At 30.9% G+C, this 22,398-nt stretch overlaps 4 protein-coding genes and 1 long non-coding RNA gene across 6 annotated transcripts; 4 read left to right on the top strand and 1 right to left on the bottom strand.

Moving 5' to 3' along the window:
* The first annotated feature begins 863 nt into the window (after window positions 1–863).
* On the top strand, window positions 864–5,403 carry LOC149061778 (uncharacterized). 2 transcript variants are annotated; one of them, XM_089216874.1, is made up of 4 exons: window positions 864–999; window positions 1,771–1,942; window positions 4,600–4,779; window positions 5,268–5,403. In XM_089216874.1, the coding sequence occupies exons 2-4, from the start codon at window positions 1,777–1,779 to the stop codon at window positions 5,303–5,305; spliced, it is 384 nt and encodes a 127-aa protein (XP_089073000.1). In that variant the 5' UTR covers window positions 864–999; window positions 1,771–1,776; the 3' UTR covers window positions 5,306–5,403. The 2 variants fall into 2 exon arrangements, with proteins under 2 accessions (XP_089073000.1, XP_089072999.1); XM_089216873.1 differs by lacking the exon at window positions 864–999 and having other exon boundaries at window positions 1,747–1,942.
* Window positions 1,791–2,870, bottom strand: LOC149061779 (uncharacterized). The gene is made up of 3 exons (XR_016189617.1): window positions 2,647–2,870; window positions 2,418–2,497; window positions 1,791–1,925 (listed from the first exon to the last, which is right to left on the bottom strand). It is a non-coding gene; the product is annotated as an uncharacterized LOC149061779 (long non-coding RNA).
* Window positions 5,404–7,643: 2,240 nt separating the features above from the next.
* On the top strand, window positions 7,644–8,615 carry LOC149061777 (uncharacterized; the record flags this gene model as incomplete). Its single annotated transcript, XM_089215112.1, has 1 exon — window positions 7,644–8,615. A coding segment is annotated over exon 1 (645 nt), but the record flags the coding sequence as incomplete, so codon positions are not given.
* A 2,031-nt stretch (window positions 8,616–10,646) lies between these two features.
* Window positions 10,647–12,167, top strand: LOC149061776 (uncharacterized). Its single transcript, XM_089215111.1, has 4 exons — window positions 10,647–10,701; window positions 10,785–10,916; window positions 10,998–11,084; window positions 11,335–12,167. The coding sequence occupies exons 1-4, from the start codon at window positions 10,647–10,649 to the stop codon at window positions 12,165–12,167; spliced, it is 1,107 nt and encodes a 368-aa protein (XP_089071237.1).
* An 8,950-nt stretch (window positions 12,168–21,117) lies between these two features.
* Window positions 21,118–22,116, top strand: LOC149061775 (uncharacterized). Its single transcript, XM_089215149.1, has 4 exons — window positions 21,118–21,286; window positions 21,460–21,580; window positions 21,654–21,773; window positions 21,869–22,116. The coding sequence occupies exons 1-4, from the start codon at window positions 21,118–21,120 to the stop codon at window positions 21,996–21,998; spliced, it is 540 nt and encodes a 179-aa protein (XP_089071275.1). The 3' UTR covers window positions 21,999–22,116.
* The last annotated feature ends 282 nt before the right edge of the window (window positions 22,117–22,398 follow it).

The raw sequence follows: 22,398 nt of genomic DNA, 5'->3' as shown, positions 1-22,398 counted from the left end.
CCCCCCGTGAGAGAGGCCTAGGTACGCCACTGGATGTATGGGTAAAACATTCCTTATATTCGAGCGAACGTACGACATTAATATATTATAATATGCTAGGCGAGGCGAGCTTCGTTAATACGGCCGCCGTGACACTTTTGTCTTCCTTTAACCGTCGTCGCGAACGTTATTTTTTTATATTGTTAGGCGCTAATCGCCGACATTTATTATATTATTAAAATTTATATTGTTTTTTACAGTATGTGCTGATCACCACTGATCATTATTATCATTATTGTATTATTGTTTTTGCCCATATTTTTCCTGTGTTGAGCCAGAAGGGCTATAATATTATTTATCTTGTTCAGCCATAAGGGCTTTAATTTATTAATTATTATATTTTTATACGATTATAATTGTGTTTCTGTGATTTTTATATATTTGTTAATTTATTATTGATATCGTGTATTATACATAAATTAATTATTTACCCGAAACGTGTTACCATTTTATTATTATTTATTTATAAGCACACACATACACACGACACACCCATACATATAATACACCCTCACACATTCACCACACACCAGTACTCTCTGATCTTGCTCGGCGACCACGTCCACTTCCTTTGAGTCGCTTTACGTCACACACACATAGATCGGTTGGTGAGCAGCGGTGTATCGTATACCTATGTAACGCGCGAAGTATTTCGGTGACCGGGCGTCGCGTACTATTGTTGTTCGTACGCGGCCCGTACACCTTATAAGGTCCTTTTGTTACCTGAATGGTCACTAGAGTCTAAACAACCCCCACCTATTCTCTATATTTGCTACATATAAATCAAATATATAAGTAGGTAGGATCTGCCGACTGCTCATCTGCTCCCTAGACTGCAGCACAGTTGATCACGTTACAGAATTCAATTTGGCTACAGTGTTAGTACAACTATTGTTACTCTTCCACCAGATACATCGAGTCGACTACAGGTATCCTACACAGCAATTTTTCTTGAAAAAGGTATGTTTAATTACTTATCCACTATCAATGCATTAGGAACTTAACGTTAAATAAATTAGTCATATTATTTAATATAAAGTTAATTCAAGATAATATTAATTATATTTTATTGATATACAAAAATAATAATCGTATTACATTTTAAATACGTATTACTATTTAATTTAGAATTATAGTTACATACTGTGGTAAATTTATTTTAACAAATTATAATATTAAAAACATTTAGATATGAAGAATTTTACTAATTATAGGTACTTATAAAAGATATGAAAGCAAATTATAGTTCAGTCAATTATCATATTTTAATATTAATATTAAATTATTATCAAATACCAACAATAAACTGTAATAAAACTACTTTCATAATAGTCGTAAAATAAATTAACTGCTTATAAATGATAAATGTAAGTATTGGTACCAACAATTACTTTTATATTTTATACGATATTGTGATTATGAAAAGAATAAAAATTAATGAGAGTTTCAAAATATTCCACAATTTTAGTTAGTATAATGACACTAAGTATGTATTTAAAAATAATAAAAAACAATTCTGACATTAGAAAGTAATCAACGATTTATGCTATATTTGTGTGATAAAAATAAATTTATTATATAACAATTGATATTTAGTGTTTAGTCGCATTTAAATTCAATAATAATCTAATAATCAAGATCAACGTGTATTTATTTTATTCTATATCGTGAGGTAATTTAATAAACGATACTTATAGTCAAAAGTTTATGTTGTATGACCGAATGTTTCAGATAATCATGAAGTTCAATATGATTTTGTTTGTTCTGTGCTTATGCATTGACTTGATTCTGGGATCTATCGCTGATAATAGTTCGTACTGGGTTGATCCGATACAGTTTTGTGGAACAAGACTCTCGGCTGAACTAGCAATCATCTGTAAAGGCATCTACAATAAAGATAAAAGTAAATATAATTTATATATTATGGTATCTGATTATCAATTACAATACTTTATCTTCCATCAATCGAAACTAGCAGACCATAAAGCTGGTTAGAATTTGTTTTTTTTTTAGAAATTGGTTAGGAAACTGTAATTTATATTTCATAAAACCTTCATGGGAAATATTCTCGGGAAGGCGGGAACATTTATGTTTTTAAATTATCTGATTTTATTTTGATCAAAAAGTGTTGCCAGTAGTGCATTAAATTTCTGTTTTTAATTGGTTAAAATAATGATACTGGGCATATGGGATATCTGGCAAAATACTACTTTCACATTATACCCGTTTTAAAAGGTGCATAATATTATATTATTAAAACCAAAAGGTTTACCATTTTTTGAAACGTAGTTTCCTAAGGCGTGATGTGAGCGGAGGGACCCTAGCCTAGAAAAACCGTGCGAAACGAAAATAAAAGCGTTAATCGCTATCTCTCTTACTCTTTATCGCTTTCTCTATACTCCTGCCCCTCTCGCTCTACGGCCGGCTACGTTGTTATTATATATCTACACGTCGCCACCTATAAAACACATAAAATAAAAAAGGTCAGGTTGCAGGTAGCTGGAAACCTTAGATACTATTATTATTAATTGTTATTGTTATAATAAATAAATTATTATAGTATTACAATAGAAACCGTTCATAACAAAATATATATTATAAAATCACTTTTGTAACTGTGCTGACGAATCTGGGTTTTTCCGTTATGATTACATCATTTCGCGTTGTTTTGTTTGATCGCATCGGGCTCCGATGTCATTGACCTTTTCTCCGCGGTGCGTGTTGTGTTGACAATGTTGCTCTGTTCAGTTTTCGCGATCATTTAATGACAACGTATCATTTGCTTTCGGTGATTGAATATGAGCAATAATAATAATTCAATGTATTTTTCAATGAATTAAATAAAAAAACCTGATAAGATAATATTTACATTCATTTCGAATAGTTCCACTGAAATTAATCTATAACCTATAAGACTTCCAAAGAAACTACGTTTCTCCCGGGTGTCCCATGACAGCACTCCTTTTTTAATTTTTTTTACTGGTATGACAATGACTTCCTTTCCTATGGCTATAGACAGTATGTTTACATTCAGATCCCACTTTTTGAAAACAAAAAACATCACAAATTATAAGCTGAAATGGTCACGCTCTTATCTTTTTTATACATTATGTTGTTTTTCCACGTGGTCTGTTACAGACCTTAGATAATGTAGGTACTATATGGATGTAGTTTTAACTACTAGGATCGTGTATTATAGACCTAACCCTCATGCTAATTCTTGATGTCATAATGAAAACATGATTTATGTATGAACCAAGAACCCCTACTCTCTGACAGCAATGTACGACAGCGAATTGCGAAGAATTCAGATTGTTCACTCTGATTTGGTTATCAGTCATTTATTTATGCACAATAATAACAAAGACTTTTCAGTCCGTAGTGCATGATCTAAGCATATCTGCGTATATGCCTATGTATTTATTTGATGCCAAAATGCCACCCCACTGGTCTAAAAATGTATAAGCTTTTGATTGCCAATACATACATATTTAATTTATGGACAGAGTTTTTATTACTATGAAAAATTTTGTTTGCTCATTAATAGATGAATGATTAGACAAACAAAAGAATATATAGAATTTTAATTTTCAGATTAGTTTCATACGTTCAATTTTAATTGTAATTTCGAATTTTCCTTTCTGAAATAAATAATGATTAACCAAAATTATTTGAATAAAAACAATTATACAATATTATCCAGTAAACCTTCATACTATTATACTGCAATATAATTACATAATTAGTCTGCTTCTCTTTCTCAGCTATTCTCAGTACATTTTAGTACTACACAGATCCGTGGGATGCTTAGCCCGCCACAGTCCACAACCCCACTAATAATATAATAAACTGCATTGCAATATTTTTAAATTTGTACTTATTTATATTCTGAATTTTTAATTATAATACAAATATAATTAATTAAAATTTTAATCAATTTTTCTTCAATTATTTGTATAGAAAAATTAATAACTAATAATAAAGTTGAAAATGTATAAATGTTAATGTAATCGCAACTCTTTATTTATTTAAGCTATTAAGCAACTATACTGTACATAATATATTATGTATTCAAAACATTTAAAAATAATTATATTATTATATGTTATTATATGGGAACTGAGAGTACTAATATGAAGCCTGGCGGTGCTATATTATACTAAAATAACAAAGTGTTAACGGCATTATCATTATATTATGATCTTATTAAAAAAATTGTTATTAGTATAGATTCTTAATTCTTATATTATTTTATTTAAGTATGGGCCTCATATTAGAAATTGCAACGCGGAGCCCCGGTGCAATGAACCGCCCGCACCACAGTTTCTACGGCATTGATTTTATATTACATATTAATTACTGCAGAGAGATCCGCCTTCTCTGACAATCAGATCGCTACTGATTATCTGATACTCTTATGATTATCTACAATAATGCGTTATGCCTTTATCACAATAAATTGATAACACAAATAATCAAGTTAACTTATAATATATAAGGTTAGGTCTATTAGATTTATAACTATTTTTATTTTGACTTATGAATTTCCTTCATTTTCAGATAGTCAACAGCTGACCAAACTTAAAAGGGCTGTCGTTGATGATTGTTGTTTAGACACGTGCACCAGGAGATTTTTGAAAACATATTATTGTGGTCCCGAACCGGAGTTGTATGTATCTTCAGCACAGAAATTGAGAGAAATGAAATATGTTAATTATACATATTATTATTCAGATCTGCGTAAGTACCAATTTAAATAAATTTTTGGTGGATTGTAAGAGTGTAAAATTTCATTTGGATTACATACATCGTTGTTGTTGTTGAAATTTTTATAGAAAATTGAAATTCATAACATATTTATAAACAAATATATTACAGAATAGGTAAAACTATACTAGTTTCACCTATTTTATGATTCTATGGATTATTTTAAATAATAAAAATCATTGTATTTTTCAAATTTTTGAAATAACGATCCCCTGTATATTAACCCAGAATGTAAGTATAATATGTGGTTGAAATGTTGAATCAGTGATATCCCATTTTTTCACTCAGATAGATAGCTTGTAATGAATTAACTTTAAATGGCACTAAAAGAGTCTTGACGCTAATTTTAATAAGCTTCCATCTTATTACCCATCCATTATATCTGTAGCGTTGAGTACATTTGAGTTGTACCCAAACTGACCAACTTAAAATTGATTTAATAATTTGTTTCGATTTTACAGTTTGGATTGCAATACAATTTCCACAAACAGATGAGTAACACGACTGGCAACTTGGTATAGCAGCTTCAAAATGTTTCAATCTTATATAATGAATCAATTATTAATATATTAAGATCAACTATCTGTACTTATCCCCAAATTAAACTTTTCAATTATATACATTATATTTTATTTTATTAAATTAAATTTTTGCAAAATAAAATAATTACATAATATATATTTATATATCAAACACTTAAACAAGTACTTATTTTTAGTTAATAACATGTTAGTTCAAATATTATTTATTTTGTAATTTTTATTTCTATATAGTTCTAATTCCTACCAATTTTAAGCAATAGAAATAGGAATGGTGTGGTATTTTTATAACTAGTATTCAAATACTATGAAGGAATGTGTGGCGGGCATAAGAATATATTTTATATCTATAATTAGCTATGGTACCTACATTAAGCAATTAAATTATAAACCAAATCATGTTAAGTAGGTAAACATAATATATTCAGACAAACAATTGTATACTAATCATGGGCACAAATGGGGAGGGGGCTTAGAGGGTATTAGCACCCTCAATTTTAAAATTAGCATTCTCAAATAATGTTTGTGTTTAAGTATTAAAAACTTTTCCTTACAAAAAAAAAACTAAAATTAGAAAATGTATAGCTTATGAGTATCCATAGTTTTTTTTTTTTTTAATTGAAGTTGCATCTATGATACTTATACATCTTAACAATAGAAATTAAATGTCATTTAAATTAATATCAGGTTAATAAAAAAAGTATTAAGTATAACAGTAAATTTTTTTAGATATTGCTATTACTGACGGATGTCCGGCTATGCGCTAAACACGCACATACACACAGAGAGTAGGTAGGACTATATTGGAGAGCCCTGATTACACAAATGCAGACGTGAGCCACCAGAGTCAGTGCAAGCACCTCCTTCACGCCAGTCACCATTCCAAATTAATCATTTGGACTTAGAATATTTTCAATTAAATCATTCTTGTATCAGTAATAATGTTTTGTCCACATCGCAAGCAAATAATTGTGTAATAATTAATCACAAGTCAAGTTATTATACTTATTTCACCCAAACCATCTACCTCAACACAAGTCGTTCGTCCTCCTGTATGCTGGGACACTACAATATTCAAATCCAGATTATGTATTATCTTATGTGTAAATGTATTAGATTCCACCAAAATAATATAAAAAACAGTAATAATTTTAATAACTTACTATAATATGACCACACTTCCTCAATTATTTTTGGGTTTTTATTACTTTTGTCTGTGTAATGACTCACAACAATGCATAGTTAATTCCTGTTGTTATTGTCAATTTTGATTGTAACAATATGTCGATATTCAAAAAGAGATAGAAACCTAAATGAATATATTAGATATCTAAGAAATACTCAATTAGATCAATAATGTACTGTGTGTCTTGCGCAGAGTTATAATCTTCACCCAGAGAAATATCTTGGGTATTTTTAATGAACTAGGTTTGTTAGTTATCAACAAACCAATTATTGTGAAAATTAAAATCATGTTATTGTTTTAAAAAACTGTTCGTTTTAATGATTATATATTTGACTATTTTAATAAACCTAATTTGTTGATTCAGTAAAATTATTCAAAACTTTTCCTCGTGGAAATTATAACTAATTTATAATTTTTACCATCATCTTTTATTGATTAAACTTCTAATTAATTGAATAAACCTTGTCAATAAATTGTTGAAATATATTAATATTGTCGTTGCGTGATTTTATTACCGACCATTCGAATTAAAACTACAAACCGTTTTATTGTTTCATTATATTTATAAATTAAAATTTTATATATTACTTAATATATTGGTTATTTATAACTTTTATGGATGGGTTTTTCTAAAATATAGTAGTATAATCATAGTAAATAATAATAATAATGATACCAATAGATAATCAATGTCATTTTGTACTTTGTACAAATCATCAGTCACACCAGTCCGCATTTCGTCCGTTCGCCGTTGCCATATTCGTACAGTATTATTCACTCGTAACAATTTCGCAATGGAGTTTATAAAAAGTCAAAAAAACAAAAATTTACTTAAATATAATGGTTATTTATATAGGTTAGACAAAAAATATAAAAATACCGTGTATTGGAGATGTACTGAAGAACTATGTAAATCGCGCCTTAATTTAAGAAACGACGAAATTGTAAAAGGACCTAGTGAACATAACCATACTATTTCAAATTTAGAATTTGAAATACGTGTTTGTATAGACGAAATGAAAACTCGAGCTCTGTCATCTCAAGATAATCCACATCAGATCGTTTCAGAAGCCTCAACATTGTGTTCACAAGCCGTTCACGGATGAGCTCTCCCTCCAGTAAGTTATATTAAACGCACTTTGTGTCGCATACGACAAATTAATAGTTCTGCTCCGTCTAACCCATTTACTATCACAGATATAACAATACCCGATAAATATTCCCAAACTATTGATGGTCGTACATTTTTAATTAATGACATTGAACCAGTTGAAAGTCGGATTTTAGTGTTTGCTACGAAAGAAAATTTAGATTTACTGTCTAAATCTGATCATTGGTTTGCAGATGGAACTTTTAAGTCTTGTCCTCCATTATTTACACAAGTATACACAATACATGTTATAAAGCATAATTTGGTAATACCAGTAGTTTTCGCTTTAATGCCAGATAAAACGCAAAGTTCATATGAAAGGTTATTTTCGGCAATCAAAACACATAATATTAATTTAAATCCAAAAACAATAATGACTGATTTTGAACAAAGCTCATTAAACGCATTTAAAATACAATTTCCAAATACTGAACAAAACGGCTGTTTTTTTCATCAAACACAATGTGTTTGGCGAAAAATCCAAACTATTTCTGGAATGGTAGACAAGTATAAAGCAGACTCAGAGTTTTCATTGCAAGTCCGTTACTTGTCTGCCTTGGCTTTTGTTCCGGAAAATGACGTAATTGACGCATTTGAAACATTGTGTGAAAGTACGTATTACAATAATAATGAAGACGTGTTAGAACCACTTATTTCCTATTTTGAGGATACATGGATTGGTCGTCCAAATAGACGTAGAAGGAGAAATCCCAGATTCCCTATTTCACTGTGGAACTGCTTTAGGTCTACTATATCTGGTTTACCAAGAACAAATAATTATGTTGAAGGATGGCATAGAGGCTTTAATAACTTATTGAGTTCATGTCATCCAACAATATGGAAATTTATTGAAGCAATTCAAAAGGAACAAAGCCTAAATGAAATGAAAATAAATCAGAACATAGCGGGTACTGTTGAACCATCCAGAAAATCTTATTATTTATTTATTCAATTTTTCAAATATTTTAAATTCATATACTTACACATTATAATTTTAGGAAAAATATCAAATTTAAATTGTATTTTTTTATAGTATTTTGACGTATTGTAAGGTTTTTGTGAAAAATATATTTAAAAGAATATTTTAATTTTCGCTATTATTGTTTTCGCTGTTAAAACCGTTCGCGATTTTTATTTTCGCTGTTTTTTTTTTCGCGATTTTGACTTTCGCGATTTTAACTGACACCCGCGCTGCTAGTCGAAGGGTCGGACTGTACCGCAGAAAAATCTCCAGTTTCCCATTCCATTACTGTAGGTAGGTATATAACAAGTGTATAATCATAATAGTATAAAATTAAAATTAAGTTATGTTGGCACATGCAGTCTACTCAAAAATTAATTTAGTTAAAAGTTATCCTAAAACATAATGTTAAAATGTAGGGTCACATAATTAAGATAATTTTTCAACTTTTGCATATAAAAATAAATGTAGAATGTGAGAGTAAATGGTACTTTTTGAAATAATTGACCAAATTAATATTATTAATTTAAGAATATTGAATAAATTATTAGGTACCGACTTACCGGTATATTTGAAGTTTTCAAAAAATATTTCAGTAATTTTTTATTTTAATAAGTTATACTTACCTAATTAATTATACTGCAAAATTTCAAGAACTTATCACCCACTCTCTCAGTATAAATGTTTGAAATTATGTTATCTGGAAAATTTTTTTATTAATTTACAATTTCAATTTATAATATTATAATATACTATATAGCATGCATGTTGTAGGTAATAGGTATCACTGTGTGAGTTGATTTCCAAAACTTACTTTATATAGGTATCAGTTGATTCTCGGGCTATTAAGAAGTTTACAGTATATACGAGTTAATTACCCTATTATTTTATATAAGTATTAATACGATAAATGTATATGACAATATTATGTTGAACAAACACTTATCAGCTTAGTGTTGCGTTACCCTAGAGACACCACAAGAAAGTAGGCCGAGAATTCTTTCAAAAATTTACTTCTTTTTAGTTTTTTATAATTTGAAAATCATCATAGAATACCTATCATACAACTTAACAACTTTTTTATATCAAATATAATTTAAATATTTTTAATAGTATACCTACTAGGTAAAATTTGAAAACCATTGTTTTTACAAACTGATATCTGGTAATGAGATTACCTACTTGAGTAGAAACTTATTTTTTTCGGTCTTTCTTGGATTAAAATACCTATTATTTTCGTTAATGATATACAAAAATAGTTAAGGGAATTCTACATGAAACTCGTATAGTCCTAACCAGACGGGCAGAAGAATGCATAACATCGTTAATGCTAACAACTACTAAATGTTCTATCTGTATGGAGATTCGGGAGATCCGAGACATGTGTTTCAACATGCGTTGTGGACATTCTTCATGCCTGGTTTGTATGTTGAAGTTAACGAAAACAACAGTTGATTGTGCGTTTTGCAAGCAATTATCTAGTTGTTATTTAATGTTCGACAATGAGAAAAATTCTTCATTATATCTGGACCTTGGGTCTAAAAGGGCCAATCTCACTTTTTGGTGAAAATGAGATAAATGGCTTAACATATACAATTTTATGTATATTTTCTTGTGCTAGAAGGGCGTATCTTGATCACTAAAATTACAAGAAACAGATTGGCCAATGTTACAAACAATAATATTATTTCTATTTCTATAGTGACCTATCTGATTTAAGTCTTTATAGTCATTATCTAATTCATAAAACTATAAGGCTTATGTGTACTTTGGCCCTTATATGATAAAATTAAATAAAAATATTGTCTTATCATTGGCCATGTTGACGTTGTTTATTGATAGTGTTATCAATATTCTATTCTATATTAAACGAAAAAAATATTAAAATTATATTTAATAACAAGTAAACATTTCATCGTCGAACAATTTTTTGTTTATATCAAATGTGTAGTACTCGTAGTTCAATATTTTTTTAAAACAGTTATTTATTTTTAAAACATTACAATGAGTAAGAGATCGAAGCTGCTGTTGTCAATGTGCAACAACAAAACAGTTAAAGGTACTATTATAGTTGATTGGTCATATTTAAAAATATTATTTTTTAAAATATTTTATACATAATACTATCACATTTAAATCTAGAAAATACAGTCGAATCTGAAAGTGAATCTGGTAGTGTAAATTATGATTATTCTAGTGATGAATTTTATATTCCACCAACCGAAAATATTCAGTCTGAAGAAAGTAGTGATGACGATATTCTAAATAATAATGGTAGGTAACACACTAAAATTATACCATAATTTCTATACTTAAAAGTAATGTATATAATATATATTTTTTGAAATATCCTAGGTTTTATTGAGATTAATCCCGAAAACTTGATAAATACACTAAATCCTGAAAACAACAATGATAATTATGAGAGTTTTGATATTGAAGGTAAATTAATAGTATATACTTTTAAAATGTTTGCTTTACAGAAATAATAATATTTTATAATAGAATAATTTCATATTATACTATTATTACTAGGCACCTATTATTATATACAAATAAACTAAAAACTCAATAATATAAAATATTATTGGAATAATACTAAACAGTATTTAAAGTACTGAAAATAAAATACCTAGATTTTTTTTTCATTATTAAATTACTCACTTTCATATTTTGGTATTTTGAAATTTAGTGGTGAACTTCCCTAGTGTGTCTAGAGATACAAGTATTGTTGAAGATATAGAATTTATTGGTGAACTTGGTACAACTATTCAACAACCAATTGATCCTCAAGGATTTTCCATAAATTCAAGAGGTGGTGGTAGGAAAAAATTGGCTGATGAATTACTGACAAGAAAACGTAAAAGAAATCCAGAAGGTTGGGCTAAAAATGTAAGGAAAACGTCAAAGATGCAAGGCAAAAGTTATATAACTACAAAAGGTAAATTAGTTCCAGCAAAAACATTGAAGCCCCCTTGTTCATGTAAACGTAAATGTTTTGAAAAAATTGACACAGATCAAATGTTTGTTATTTTTGATAATTTTTATAAGTTGGAATCAGAAGGACAAAGCCAGTTCATATCAAATAATATAGAAGAGTACCCTAAAAAAACTGAACGTATAAAACAAAACTCCACACCCAGTAGAAGACAATTTTCAAGAAAATACTTTCTCACAGGAATTAATAATATACAAATTGAAGTATGTCAGGTTATGTTTATGAACACATTGAATATAAGCTTGAAAAAAATTAGAGTTACTATGGCAAAAAAAAAGATAACAGGTGCAGGTATATGTTTGACAGATGGTAGAGGACATAATTTAAATCATCCAAAAACATCTGACCAAGATAAAAATAATATAAGAGATCATATTAAAATGTTTCCATTCAAAGAAAGTCATTACTCTAGAAACAAAACTAATAAAAAGTATTTTTTGAATCCAGATCTTTCTATAAGTAGAATGTATGATCTTTATAAAAACCATTGCACAGAAAACCACTTTAATATTCTTAGTGAATTTTAGTGAGTATTAATTTGTTATATATTTTTATCTTTAAACAAATTATGTTAATATAATATTAAAATTAAATTTATATAAAAATGAAACTCTGTTGTTTTGATTGTTATTGAACCTAAAAAGATTAAGGTTAGATATAAAAAGCATTTTTTTGTATTAAAAACAAAAATTAAGTTGTTATTTTGAATATTATTTTATAGTTTGTTTTTAATTTTGTTATATGGTTTTTTTTTTTATATTTGAGTGTTAAGTTTGTGATACTGAAACAAATATTCAAGGCTGAATAATAATAATAATATCTTTAATCTTATAAACTGTTACACAGTTATTTTTACCCTAATAATATAATATTTTAGTGAGTGTTAATTTATTATATTTATTTTAAAACAAATTATGTTAATATATAAATATTAAATAAATATAAAAATGAAAAATCAATTGTTTTGATTAATTGTTACTAAACCTAAGAAGTAAAAGGCTAGATATAAAAAATATTTTTTATAAACATTGAAGATGTGGTTTTAGGGCCAATGTCGCATATTTTTTTATAAATACTGATTTTCATGGGGCCAATGTCAATAAAAAATACTTAAATAAGAACATTAAAAAACCAAATGTATACCATTAGGTAGTATATAATATTATATTACGATGATTGCAAAAGGAAAAATGCATACAATAAAAATTCAAATTTATATGGATTTTTGAAGTTAAAAAAAAACGTAATTGTTTATTATCCAAAAGTGTTAAATAGTGAAATTGGCCCTTTTAGACCCAAGGTCCAGATATACTTTCAAAATAATATCTAAAAATTCGAACGAAATAAAAAATTATATATTCGATATAGCGGCTATCACCCCCATAATTTTTAAAAATATCGATAGGGTTATTAGGTTATTCTTATAAGATATCGATATATTTTTAGTTCGTTAGAATTTTCGATATTAAATAAAATCCAGATCCACAATCATTTGTTGTTTTCGTTAACTGCGATATACCTATGTGTTTTACGATAATTACGATATACCTATGTGTTTTACGATAATTACGATATATAATATTATGTAATTTGTACGCTTTATTTATATGCGTTAGTATATTGTGTTTTATTTTAAATTTATATGTTAAATAATATATATAAATATGTTTATATTTTTACATTTATATGCTAAATATAATTTTATCATATTATTTTTTATTCATATACTTTTTTAATATTTAATTATTAACTAAAGAATAAGATACAACAACGTAATTTTAACAATTACGTCCATGCAAACATTTTAAAGTTAAAATAATTTAACCCTGATAATATTTGCACCTATAAATAATTAAATTTAAAGATAACCAAAATGCATGTCTCCGTCATAAGCTTTTGATGTATAATACATTAATTTAGAAGTTATTTCATAGTCATCTATTTTCAACATTATTACAAAAAGAAAATTTTTGATGTTTCACATCTGCCAGACGTCCCGCGACGGCTCAGTTTTTGTATGAGAAATTTATCAAATAATATCAGGTTCGTATGATTTTAAAAATTCGTGTTCCGGAATATTTAATATTTGATTATTGGATACTAATTCACCGATATCGTTACGAAATATTATATGTTGTAGTTGTTTGGATACATCCAAAACAAACCATTGCCGTTTGTCGGTAGAAAAACAACTTACGACGTTATGATACAGATCGGTGGTGATACATATATCAGAATCAGGTTTTAAGTATGCGTGTTGTATGGAATAATACTTCAGCATGATAGCCATTTCCGTAGGAGTTAATGTTTTATTAACTGTTAAAATTTCGTTTTTAAATCTAACGGGTTCCAGCGACAGTGGTTTCGTTACAATATCATCACAAGTGCCGATGACCATTATCGGTTTATGTGAATAAGTATCTCGAGTTCGTGAATGTGAACCGTCTAGACTGTAAATATTTATTTTAGCACATGGGTTCGAGGGATTAAGAGAGTAATCTGCGTCGTTTGCCGAAAGATAATTTTTGTCGACAACCATGTCGATTTTAAATATATCTGTTAACAAAAACATATCGGCCCGATTTGAAACAAAAACAGGTTTGCTAGAATTTTTAAATACTCCACAATCCATAAAGACACTTTCGTCGAAATAAGAACGCATAATCGGTACAGTATTAATCATTTTTTTTTATTACTCATGAGTTTTACACTTTTAACAAATATTTCGTATTCTTTATACGTACTACATAACAACCTATCTATACGTTTACGTAAAATCGATAATTTCGGAGATAATTCATAAATACTGTCGACTTCGCACTTGGATGCGGCATCTTCCTTATCGTCCAGTTGAAACGTTATCGTCTGAGAACCGTTACCGACTTGAAACACACCGTAACCCAAGTACCGTGCGTCCACCGTCGGTTGCTTCCATTTGATAAACATCGTGTCTTGCATTAAAATGAAACCATCGAATTTAGTGTCATCGAACGTCTTGGGTTTGGGGGCGTCAAAAAATTCCTGCACTAATAACGGTAAATATTCACCGCCTAAACCTTGTACGCGTACATTGGGTTCGACAACGCAGCGCGTACCCGATTCGGTGCCGGTGTACTCGTGATGGAACTGGCGGGTCCGCGGACCACCGATCGCTTGCTATGCGTGAACGCAACCACTTCGATGATGTTCGTCGACGTGCTGTTCCGGTTGCTGAGCGGTCTCGCGGACGACAGCGATAACGTAATCGCCCGGATGTTGGTTGACCCGATGGATTTCGAAATGGCGTCGACGATCAACGGACGCGGCGGCATTGTGGAGACGTTAAGCGGTCTCCGGAGCAGCATGTCCGTTGACATAGAAGACGAGTTAGAGCAATTCCACGATTACCCGATGGCTGATGAAATGGCCATCCGCATCATTGGCCGACCGTCCTCTGTAGTACAGTGCGTCTGCCTAATCAATGAGATGCTTGGAGAAACGATAACCCTGACGGCCAGTCATCTCGTCGAAGAACAACTACGATCGGCACGTATTAGCGCAAGCGATTGGGAGGGACTTGGTTTTCAATCCACCGGCCTCGCCCGAAGTGCGTTATTTGAAAATCTCTTGAATCAAAATTCACCGTCAAGTCCTATTGAAACTGCCCATCGGCCAGTATCCGATCCTAGGCCCTATAGGCCCACCACTCCCAATTGGGGCTTTATGGAATATGACATGAACGAATATTCACCAGAAAGTCCCACCGAGACTACCGCTGGTTTTCGAATATTTGACGCTAGATTTTCTAATACTTTGTCCGGGAATTCACGTCTCTCCGAAAATCAAAATCGACCACTCCGTAGTCTTGTCAATAGACCTATAACATCCATCCGCCGAGAATGGCTACCAGCAAACGGATATCTAGGACCACAACATGTCACCACCACTGCCACCACTACCACCACTACCACCACTACCGCCACTACCGCCACTACCGCCACTGACACCACTGACACTACTGGCACCACGAAGAAAGCCACTTCCGTCCAGAGTGATACGGATCGTCCCATAAATAGAAATCAACCACCACGTCCTGTCACCATTAGGCCCCCCTCTGCTGTCCGATTTTTTCCGAATTCCCAGAACAGGTCACGTGTGAACAGGAATCCACCATCACGTGTACGTTTCTCTGGGATCACCACCGCCCGTTCCGCTCCAGGCGCTCCAACAGCCCCCACCACCGATCGTCATACCACTTCCACCTGGAGCGTTTCTGATAGATTAGTAAACTGTAGGAATCCATCGTCACGTGCCACCACTAATTCCACTTCGGCCATCTCCGTTGAAACTGGCAGGTCTTCAGATACTATTATTGGCGAATCTGTCACCACTGACAACAACACTGTAACTAATCAGCATGCCACTTCTCCCCTGAATCCTTTTGATCAGTTTGACATGAGTTATCAAACGTCAACATGACATTTCTGAGTGCCTGCTCATTAACACAACCTTAAACGTTATTGAATTTACTCATCATACTAATTTTATTGTGTATATTGTAAATACTATTTTATAAAATTAAACTTTCTTGAGTGGCAACTAGCAACTAGCATTTTTAGACTTAAATGGCGTGATTTTGAAAATTAAATTAGGTAGTTAAATTAGGTTAGTAATTCAAGATTAAATAAATATTAATAGTTTGTTATCATTATCTTAACTAATTACTTAGTACTTATGTTAGTATTTAAACTTAGGTGTACATAGTATAAAAAGATAAATAATAGTACCTGGTACTGATGTATAGGTCATATCTAGGATATATATATTACCATAAGGATATGATACACTTAAATTGTATTTAAAAAAATATGAAAACTAATAAATTCAAATAAGTAATTTGAGCCATATTCGGGGTTATATTATGAGTCACATTATGTGTTTGATCTTTGGAGCACTCCGTAGATTCATCAATGGTACGCTACACACATCCTACTCGTTTTTGGCTCCCAGTTATCCGTTAAACGTTTCCCTAGATCCCGCACTAAATTCTCTCAACTGACCTTATCCTAATCTTCTCATTCCTTCCCTCCGATGTCTCACAAGAATCTCCTACTCGACCCATAACCGATCGTCCCATCATCAACTTCACTTTGCCTACAAAAATCGTATGCGAAGATGGTCCTTTCGGCAGACTCATCATGTGGCCCTACGACGGCGCTGATGCGGCGGCTGACTACTCAAACTTCTGCAGTTCAAGGTCCATGAATTGTTTGCTCTGCTCCGCTGGACAGCATTGATATGTGGGGGTAAGGTAAATGGGATATCGAAGATGTGGGTGTCATACGCCCACGGAGCAATCAGCGTGATCCAAGGTCCAAACCAGACGCTGGAGGTACAATGTTTCTTATTAAGGCGACGTTGTATCTTATGCAATAATGAAATATGATACATTGTATCGTGTACAAGCCACATTGTGCGAAGGGTGCGTTATAATAATATAATTGTCTTGCTACTATAGATGTATAACATAGTAGTATGGTTTTATGATTTTGTGGTTTTATATTTGCATGCAGTGCTCGAATTGGAAAATATTAAGTTATGGAGCTCATCCAAAAATTTAAATACTGTGTTCGAAGTGCTAAATTATTTTACACAGATTCTTGGGAATTCGCTCCATTCCCCGCTATGCCTATATTTTGAACACTTTATTACAGATTTATACATACAAATCTAAACATATGATTTATTAAATTGCATTAGAAAGTAAGGACATTTATGCATTTAAAAATATGTACGTATGCATCAAAATATTAACAACTATGTGGTTAATATTTCCTAAAAAAAAATACATTCTTATAATATACTAAATATTGCAAGAACATTAAATTACATTTTTATATATCTTTAAGATAATGTAATTAAATATGCGCAAAAATAAAATAACATGCTAAAATTAAGTAAAAATTTTTTAATTATTTTATTTACTTCAATTTTCCATGAATTTATATGCATACCTACAGATTTCAAAAATATCGTGTCAACACATCTTTAAAATTTTTGTTTTGCAATTAAATTTCCTCTGAAGAAAGTTTAAAGACATTTTAAGGTTTTTTATTAACAGTAATTAAAATTTTTTTTCTAATGACTATAAATAGCTCAAAACTGTTAGAATGTTTTATTATTATAGTGTCTATGGTTATATTTTTAGAGTTAAACAAAAAATTATCGTTTTTCCTTAATTACTCGTGTTATTATGGGGTTCACGTCGTTTTCGAAAACTACTATTTTTTTTCAATTTTTACCTTTTAAAGACACTAACTAGATTCACTTTCTGATCAAAAAAGTTACTTATATTGAAAATCAAAAAATAATTTCGACTAATTATCGTGTACGTACCCAGTCGAAACACATAATCAAAATTATCGTCCTCTCCATATCACCAATTCGAACACTCGTTTGATATATTTGCATGTTGTTGTATATTTAAATAAAACGTTTGACGTAGTAAGAGTGTTTTTTGTAAATTTTTATTACAATTTATTAATATTTGATTTAATTTGATTTAGCATACCATACGTTCTACTAAGAATATTACGGTGAACGGATAAGCGCTCGTTGCAGTTCAACGGAACCTACATAATATACTTCATCTCAATATATATTTAGGCAAGTTTGGAACAATTTATATTATGTATTTTTGCATTGTAGTTTTAGACACAATTTAGACGTAGAATATTATTAGTATCAATATAATAATAGTAATTAATAATAATAATATTATATTATAATTAACCTATGTTGTATCTGCCTCAGTGCCTCCTGATATTCGATTGCTATTTTTAAATGTATATAATATAAACTTATTTGCTTCATTTCTCGGTCATGTATGTAAAATTGCATACACCATTGACAACATGATCAAAATTTCAGGCCCAAATATTTCAGGCATTAGTGTTTTTGTTGTCCAAAAAAAAAAAATTCCGAATAGTAGAGGAGCTCCATCTCCCTGCAAAAGTTCGATCACTGGTTGTTTGTAGTCGGATACACTAGATTTCATATATAGAGTTTTCACAGCTCCAAAAACCGAACATACTCGTTCAATTAAATGTTGTCTGCTATTTAGAGGATTAAAATTGAAGAAAGTGTGTAATTTTATTTATTGTTGTTCATTCAGGTACCTGTTATACATTTTTAAACGCTCATCTACTACCTAGCGATATTGAGATCGACCGACGCTGATCAGTGGAAAGCTGCAAAAAGTCCAATACATAACTCAAGAAACAAAACAAGCAAGTTTTGAGCTTATTGAATTATATTTTACAGAGTAAGTTTTAGACACAAATATGACCTAGATTGTTAGTTATGTACATTTTGATCAATAACGGACATTTGGTTGAATTTTTTGCTGAGCTAAAATATAATCCAAAATCCCCGAATCACCCCTCCCCCCCCACACACACACATGCATACACCATTTAGTATAGATATATAATAAATGGGTTCGAGGGATTAAGAGAGTAATCTGCGTCGTTTGCCGAAAGATAATTTTTGTCGACAACCATGTCGATTTTAAATATATCTGTTAACAAAAACATATCGGCCCGATTTGAAACAAAAACAGGTTTGCTAGAATTTTTAAATACTCCACAATCCATAAAGACACTTTCGTCGAAATAAGAACGCATAATCGGTACAGTATTAATCATTTTTTTTTATTACTCATGAGTTTTACACTTTTAACAAATATTTCGTATTCTTTATACGTACTACATAACAACCTATCTATACGTTTACGTAAAATCGATAATTTCGGAGATAATTCATAAATACTGTCGACTTCGCACTTGGATGCGGCATCTTCCTTATCGTCCAGTTGAAACGTTATCGTCTGAGAACCGTTACCGACTTGAAACACACCGTAACCCAAGTACCGTGCGTCCACCGTCGGTTGCTTCCATTTGATAAACATCGTGTCTTGCATTAAAATGAAACCATCGAATTTAGTGTCATCGAACGTCTTGGGTTTGGGGGCGTCAAAAAATTCCTGCACTAATAACGGTAAATATTCACCGCCTAAACCTTGTACGCGTACATTGGGTTCGCCATAATTGTCCCGCAACATTGGTCGTATACAAAAAAGCGACACTGGTGTACGGCTCGATCACGTATATGGTGTCGAAAAAAGATACACATATAGCGTGAATCATGACAATGCAGTCGACCATGAGTTCTACTTGAAAATTTACCGAATACAACATACTCAAATCTCCTTGATATTTCCTAGTGTGTACGGCGTCGGCGTCGGGCCACAAAAACGCGACGTCACCGTTCACCATGAATTTGGCCTTCACGCCGTTCCATTTGTATGCCCAGCGATATTTTTTACTCGGATCGAAACATGACCACATCTGTACTTTCGGCACGACGCAGGCGAACAGGTCGTTTAAATTTTGCGTGTCTATTGGAAATGTCGCACATTTAAAAATTTTTATATATTCCGTTAGCATTTTGTTTTCAAGACCGACGACCGTACCGTAATCGGCATCCAAATCATATTCCACCTCACACGCTATATTATCAAAAACACCGTTTTCGTCTTCTTCCTTGTTGTACGATAGACGTACGTTGTGCGGCGGCACCACCAGTGGTGTGACGACTATACGATATAAACTTTTTATAACTTTCGACAACGATTGCACGCAAGTGGGTAACGGTAACATGGTTTCGACCGCTCGCGTACGTATTATCGGATAAAATTTACCGTCAAAAAGTACGGCCACGTGTTCGCGTGTGTTGATTTTTTTGATTTGATACATTCTCGACGCTAACCGCGCGTCGTTGTCGAAAAAAAGTATTACCGTCTCTTCCACGTTATAGGTCTGATCGCGTGTCTCAGAACAAGATTTACAAAAAACATCGGGCACTTCGGGTACACAGACACAACTGTCGGCAACGATGTCGTTCGGGTCCGATTTAATATCGGTTATCAGGCGGTTCACCCTATCGAAAACGTCGCGAGATATTTGAACCCGTAATGTACTCTCTCGTTCGTAGGACGACGAACCGTCCATTGTTGTAGGTTATGACGAAAAAATTATGAAATAAAACATGTAGACGAGTCGACGGTCACTGATCTTATGAATCCAGTGTTGAAAGAAATATAACTTATATATATATATATAAAAAAAATCCGAGGACGTCATCAAATCACACGGCCGGGCACGAAATGGCTTTGTTCATGACGAAATAACAAGGTATGATCACAACAAACTGAATTTCGTTCAGTCTACGCAGAATAGGGTGGGAGTAATCCTCGTCATTTGATTGGCTTATACTTTACGCGCCTTTTATGAGTTTTTGATTGTATAATGCATTGTGTTATATTAATAATAAAATATTAAAATATTTTTTTTTTATACATTATACTGTATTTGGTACATTTTCATTTTTTCCTGTTAGTGTGTTTGTTTATAAATTGTTGTTCTTGGCTTTTTCACTATGCCAGTTTGTGCATTTATTGGTTGCTATAGTGGCAGTAAAAAAATAAAAAGTAGCAATACTAAAGTTCACATTTATAGATTTCCTAAAGACTCACATATGAGGGCTCAATGGTTTGAACAAATTCAAAAAGGTTCAAAGGAAACTGTGAATATTAATTTTGAAACAGGTATGTAATAACAATACATATAATTATATAAACAAGCAAACCAATAAAAAAATGAATCTATTAACGCTATAATATTTAAAATACTCTGTAATAAATCAGTAAGACATAATAAGTTAGTTTACTAGTTACTAGTTTATAAATAATAATTCAATGTTTGACGAGTTTAATTTTAGCTGCAGTATGTTCATTACATTTTCCACCTAGTTCATACGAGAACAAAACAAGGGCACAAAACATGTTAAATTACACACCCATCCGTGGCAGAAAACTAAAACCTGATGCAGTACCATTAAGGTTAAAGTCCCATCTATTTCTGATATTGAAGTTGGTTTAATACAAATAAAAAAATGTTATTTGCTTACTATAGTAATCGTGAATGTCTTGAAACAAGTATGCATGGTAAAAATAGTCCAGTTCAACAATCACCAAAAATTTGTACACCGTCTGGATCATTTTTAGTTACAAATCTAGCTGATGAACCAACCAGGTATCAATAAACCAATGTGCTGTTATTTTGTTTAAAAAATTAAACAAATTAATTATTTTCTATTTTTATAATACATTTAAACATTTTTTTTTCAGTATTGAACCAGCAATTAAAGTAAAAAAAAGTTGTAAAATTAGTCTTTTTGATAGGTTGGAATCTGATACAAATTTTGGGGTAGAAGTTCTTGCAGAAGAATATAATGATTCTTGTTCGTATCAAAGGTAAATAATTAAATCTTCAAAATATAATAAATGTATTTCTTCTGTGACTATAATAACCAATATTATATTTTATATTTGCTTTTGTGTTTTGCATGACTAGTTGTAATCCATAGTTGATCAGTTACTTAGGAAGATAACCATTTGAAAATCATAAAAGTTAATCTCAATATAAATACTACTTCTTGGTTCGTGCGGGAGTATAGTTTTTATAATAACCTGACGGTATAACCTGATAGTTTTTTAATTAAAACATTTAAATTAACATTAAAATAGTATAATAATAATACTAAAAATAATTATTTACTTTACTGTGTTTATGCATAATATAATTATTATTTTTTTTTCAAATGCTAGTTAATAGTTATCATAGAGGGCCAGGGCCACATGTTTTATAAGCGTAATAC

Source organism: Diuraphis noxia, unplaced genomic scaffold (genome assembly GCF_037042655.1).
Source record: "Diuraphis noxia isolate RWA-SAM2 unplaced genomic scaffold, SU_Dnox_SAM2 contig0001, whole genome shotgun sequence".
Taxonomy (NCBI): domain Eukaryota; kingdom Metazoa; phylum Arthropoda; class Insecta; order Hemiptera; family Aphididae; genus Diuraphis; species Diuraphis noxia.
This window is presented reverse-complemented; position numbering and strand designations above follow the sequence as displayed.